The 5,000-nt window shown below is 41.3% G+C and overlaps 1 protein-coding gene across 1 annotated transcript; it reads right to left on the bottom strand.

Moving 5' to 3' along the window:
- Nucleotides 1-2,615: 2,615 nt before the first annotated feature.
- Nucleotides 2,616-3,915, bottom strand: LOC122254533 (uncharacterized). Its single transcript, XM_043018293.2, is given in 3 exon segments — nt 2,616-3,020; nt 3,022-3,398; nt 3,779-3,915. Coding segments are annotated over 3 exon segments (879 nt in total). The 5' UTR covers nt 3,876-3,915.
- Between the last annotated feature and the right edge of the window lie 1,085 nt (nt 3,916-5,000).

Here is a 5,000-nt window from a genome sequence, read left to right as displayed (position 1 = left end):
ACATATCTCACACTCACACCACAACCACCCTCTCACACACACAAACTCACACTCTAATATATCTCTATCTCAGTATATATATGTAACTATAATCACATTATACTCTTTCATATATCAAATACTCATCTCTCAATATATCTTACACTTACCATTCTATATATTCCCCACACACCCCCACCCACACCACCCCCCAAACCCACCCACACACACCCACACCCACCCACACCCACACCCCCACCCACAACCCCCCCACCCACCCACACACACACGCACGCGCATACGTATATGTTATATATATATATATATATATATATTAAATTATATATAATATTATATATATATATAAATATATATAATATAATATATATATATATATTTATTTATTTATGTATATACTGTATATGTCTATATACTATATATATATATATAAGTAGATAGAGAAAGAGAAAGAGAGAGAAGAGAGGAGAGAGAGAGAAGTTCGGTTGAGTTCTTTATTTACCACAGTGGCTACTTTTCGAATGTTAATCCATGACACCGTAGAGTTTTGTCAACATTGTAGCTTACTTCTCAGATCCTTCCCCTATTTCCACTCCGCATTTTCTCCCTTGCAGGCGTTTTATATCAGACTATATACAGCCTTCAAGGTAGGCCTATATGAACGCGGACAATAAGGGAAGAGAATTAGGCTTAGCGGACCTCCCCCTTAAGAACCTTTTGACCTTCCTTTTTCGTCAATACCATGATAATCATAAAGATATTTATGTACAGACCTGTAATATGTAGTTTTTAAATCTTTAGATATCTTTAGAGAGATAGTGTTAAAAATTTTAGAAACATAATTTATTTAAAGATAATCTATGATTTTCTTATCAGTGTTTGAGCAGTCAGTTAAACCACATAATATATGAAAGTTTAAATAATTTCATATCTATAGGTAATGTAGTAAACCCTAAGAACAGAAGCAAGTATTTAAGAAGCACAATATTGAAGACAAATTCCTATTTATCTCTTTTTCACCTCATGATTTCCGTTTTTTATCTATTTCCTTGTGTTATGAAGTGACATTTTTGAGATAAAACATTAAGGAAGATCGTAAATATATTTATGTGATTTGTAAGTAGATAAGAAGTAATCGTATTTCTACATGCATTTTTTTACTTCTTACCAAAGTGTAAAAATGCCCGTATTTTATTTACATTTTTTATCCTGTGCCGTATACTTTACTTTTCTCTAATATCAATAAGATAATTTTATCTAACATAATTAATTCATCATAATTTACTTTAGATGTGTGACTTTACCTGCGGAAAGCGGAGAGAAGAAACATTTCCATATCATCTTTTGGGGTTCTGCGCTCCACGCATAAAAAATGGGAAACCGCGAAAGAAAACGGAGTTCCGTCGACCACGTGAAAAAGGCGGGAATTTTTGGCGGGAAAACGCAGACTGTCTAACTGTGTTCGTGTCTACGGATTTTTCACATAAATTTCTATACATATAAGGATTTTTATTGTTGTTTTTTTCTTTAAATGAATTAGATACACGTGTTGCAATAACTCTGGAATGTGTAGACGTAGTTCATGCATTGCTCTACCATCGATTCAACTTTGTTCAGTTGTTTGTGAGGTTTTGAATTGGCGTTGTGTATAATCATATACATTTCTTACCGTTCGTTTTATAATTTATTTGGCCATTCATTTCTGTATACCTCTTTAACAAGTTTTTTTTATATTAAGATACATACTTTCATGCTGATTTTATTTGTTGAATAATGAAGTGTGTTTATGCCCTCAGGTAGTTTTGAATATTAAAAAAAGTATTTTAAGATTACTCATGTGACGTAAGTTTCATAGATATATTTAGCATTTATAAATAGTCATCCGTAAATAGGCATTTATGATATTTCAGATTTAGTGATCTTGAAAAAATTGGTGCCATGATCCTATCATAATCTATAATTTCAATAGATCAGTCAGCTTATGTTATGTGTTTAAGTGTATATGGTAGAAATGGGGTTATAAGTTAGGGATATAAATGCATTTAACTGAATATGTTTAGAATAAACATAAATAAAATCTTTAATTATTTATATAGTTTGTTTGTTTACTAGTGCTGAATGTGGTTTTGACTGTACAGGAGGCACGACGTGTGTGACTAGACGGCGCCTGGTCGAGTTGTGACTTGTGAGAGCGGCCAACCGCGCGTACCACGCTACATCTCTGCTGCTGGAGCTACATACTGGGGTCATTATATCTCGAGGGGCGAGGTAGGGCCTACTTAACTGCAGCTGCTGCGGCTGATGGGCGAGCAGGTACAGGCAGACCTCCGTGGTGCTTGTTTGATGGAGACGACATTCTGGCTGAAGGTCATTGTGGGCAGGTGAGGGAGCATGGCGTACATTCTCTTGAGACGTGGGTACGTGCGTCTGCAGTGTGAGCGCGTAGAAGGTTGCTTGACGGTCGGCGAGAGCAGCTCGGGTCGCACTGTGAGCACTGTGAAGGGATTCTCGTACTAACATAGTTATACCAGTATGGGTCATCATGATGTGGGTATCCCTATATAATAGCAGAGCCAGGATGGCCATGCATATGTAGATAAAGATAGAGTACTATCATATTATCCTAGCAGAGTGAGTGGCACTATGAGTACAACGAAGCAGGTAATGCTGTGGTGCGTCTTATCGATGTGCATCTTGAGGGCGCCCAGGCTCGTGTACACCTTGTCGCAGTGCTTGCAGCCGAAGGACTTGGCTCCCAAGGCCGCGCAGTGGAACTGCTTGTGTTTGCTGAGGCCGGAGTATGTGGAGTAGGACTTGCTACATTCTGTGCATGAGTAACGAGACTCGCCGCGAGCCTGAGGAGGTTCTTGGCTGCTGCTGTCGAAGGCGGGAGGGGAGGCTCTGCTGGTGTCAGCGTCACTGATGACGTCGATCTCGTCCTCGCTGAGAGATTCGGTGCCGACCCCGGAGTCCTCGGAGGCTGTGGAGCGAGGGGAAGCCAGACGATGCCGATCCCGCAGGTAGCTGAGGGGATGGCTTATGGCATGGCAGCCAGGGCTAGGGTGAAAGTGGGGGGGGGCGAGGGGCGAGGGCGTGATGGGGCGCCAGAGTGGGATGGGCTGCAGTCTGCATGAGAGGCCACATCATAGGCCCTCGCCACCACTCGGCCTGCTGTTGCTGCTGCTGTTGCTGCACCGCCGTCGTCTGGAAGAGCTTCAGGTAGAAGTCGGCGAGGGAGGGCATTCTTGGTGGGCTGACGGGGGCGTGAATGGGCTGGTGGGGCATAGGTGGCGTGGGCGTGCGGGCGGGAGGAGGAGGAGGAGGGGCAGAGTATGACACCACCTGCTGGTCTGAGTCATGGCGACGACGCTTGACGCTTAGGTCTTGGGGCTGTTCGTCATCTGTGGAGGTGAAGAAAAGGCGGGTAAGTCATTGGATAACTACTAAGTGCTTATTTAGGTGTTGTTACAAAGATGAAAATATTATTTATCTTTATTTATAAAAAAAAAAAATCTAAATGTGATCTATAAATTGACATGCTAAATCATTAAGTGATATTATCAACTTAACTTTCAATATTAAAGTTACACAGTTACTCTAGATGCTTTTCACTTGTAGTCCTAGACGAGTACTAGTAATAAAGTTAAAATTCACGTGTGAAAACTAATATCCCATATTTCACTTACACCATTTAATTTTCTTTGCACAATGTTTCAAGTTCTTCACTCGTAATTCTGAAGATATGTATGACACTTTTCACTAAATCGCATTGTAAACTCACCGTTTTCCTGTGCGTTGTAGAAAGCAAGAGGCCTCTTCTTTGGTGGGCAGTGAGAATAATCACGCAAGTTCTCTAGGTGAGCCATCGTGTAATCCATCTAAGTAAATGCACTTACACCTTCTGTCTCTCGATTGGTACTGACCATTGGCGGGCTAAAGTCCGCTTTATAATGGCAGGTACCTAAACAAAAGGAGCCAATGGCGACGAAGCATTGAGTCCTCTCCAGGGATCTCAGCCATTCAGGAAAGGCGGAAGCGCAAAGGAGGCGGGGCTTACTCGGGGATGGGCCAATGATGTGCGCTACAGGTGAGTTGGATGCTCCCTGGTGCTGGGGTTAGTTATTTCTCGGAAGATACAGAATTTTTTTTCTTAATAAGATAATGCTAATTCTTATATCTATAAGATGAAACAGTAACGCCACAATACGTTATGCATCGTTCTTATTAATCAAACTCGGAATAGTAGAAGCGGAAAGAGATCTAGATAAGAAATATTTAGAAAGCATCATACATCAGGCACTGGTATGGCCAGGGATGGAAAGGTGTTCCAGAATCGTTAAAATCGCACGTGCTTACACCAGGTAATCATGAACACACAGACCCCACACGTTTACGAGTTTAGAGAATAATAAAACTTAGGGAAGAGGCGCATAAAGCTGAGTTTTGAGAATCGCTCTAAAGGTAGGCAGATGCTAGGGACCATAAAGCACTGAGGTGAGATGCCGGCTGGCCTGGTGCTTCCGGGGATGTGTCCCCATGATGACATGGTGCCCCGCTCACTCGAATCGCCCTCGCACTGGCATGGTGCTCACGATGATTGCTCCCTTTTACTTTTATTAGCGTTCGATATAATGTGTGATTTATCTCAAAACGCACTTGTATAACTTCATCCTAATTATCAGGAAGGTGAATATCAGTTACGAATATATTATAACCGCCTTGGTATAAACTAGAAAATGTTTAAAGTTTCTAACTCTCCCAAAAAGCTAATAAGCACCATTTTCGAACAGCATGTCCTCGCCAGGTCAGGTCTATTGTACTAATATTGGACAGGTGACGCCTGTTCTACTAAGCACACCTTGCCTCCGCGTTTTGCCGTCTTGCGCACATACCTCCCATGATTATGCTGTTCCTTATCAATTTCTTGTGCATAAATTAGAGGAATTCGCCAAAGACTATTGATTAGAAAAGGCCAGACAAGCGATGGTAATTAAGAACCTCCA

The sequence above is a fragment of the Penaeus japonicus genome, unplaced genomic scaffold (assembly GCF_977035675.1).
Source record: "Penaeus japonicus unplaced genomic scaffold, GWHDUDI00000001_assembly GWHDUDI00000006, whole genome shotgun sequence".
In the NCBI taxonomy this organism is placed as follows: Eukaryota; Metazoa; Arthropoda; class Malacostraca; order Decapoda; family Penaeidae; genus Penaeus; species Penaeus japonicus.
Note: the sequence above shows the minus strand (reverse complement) of the source record. Positions and strands in the feature narration are given on the sequence as shown.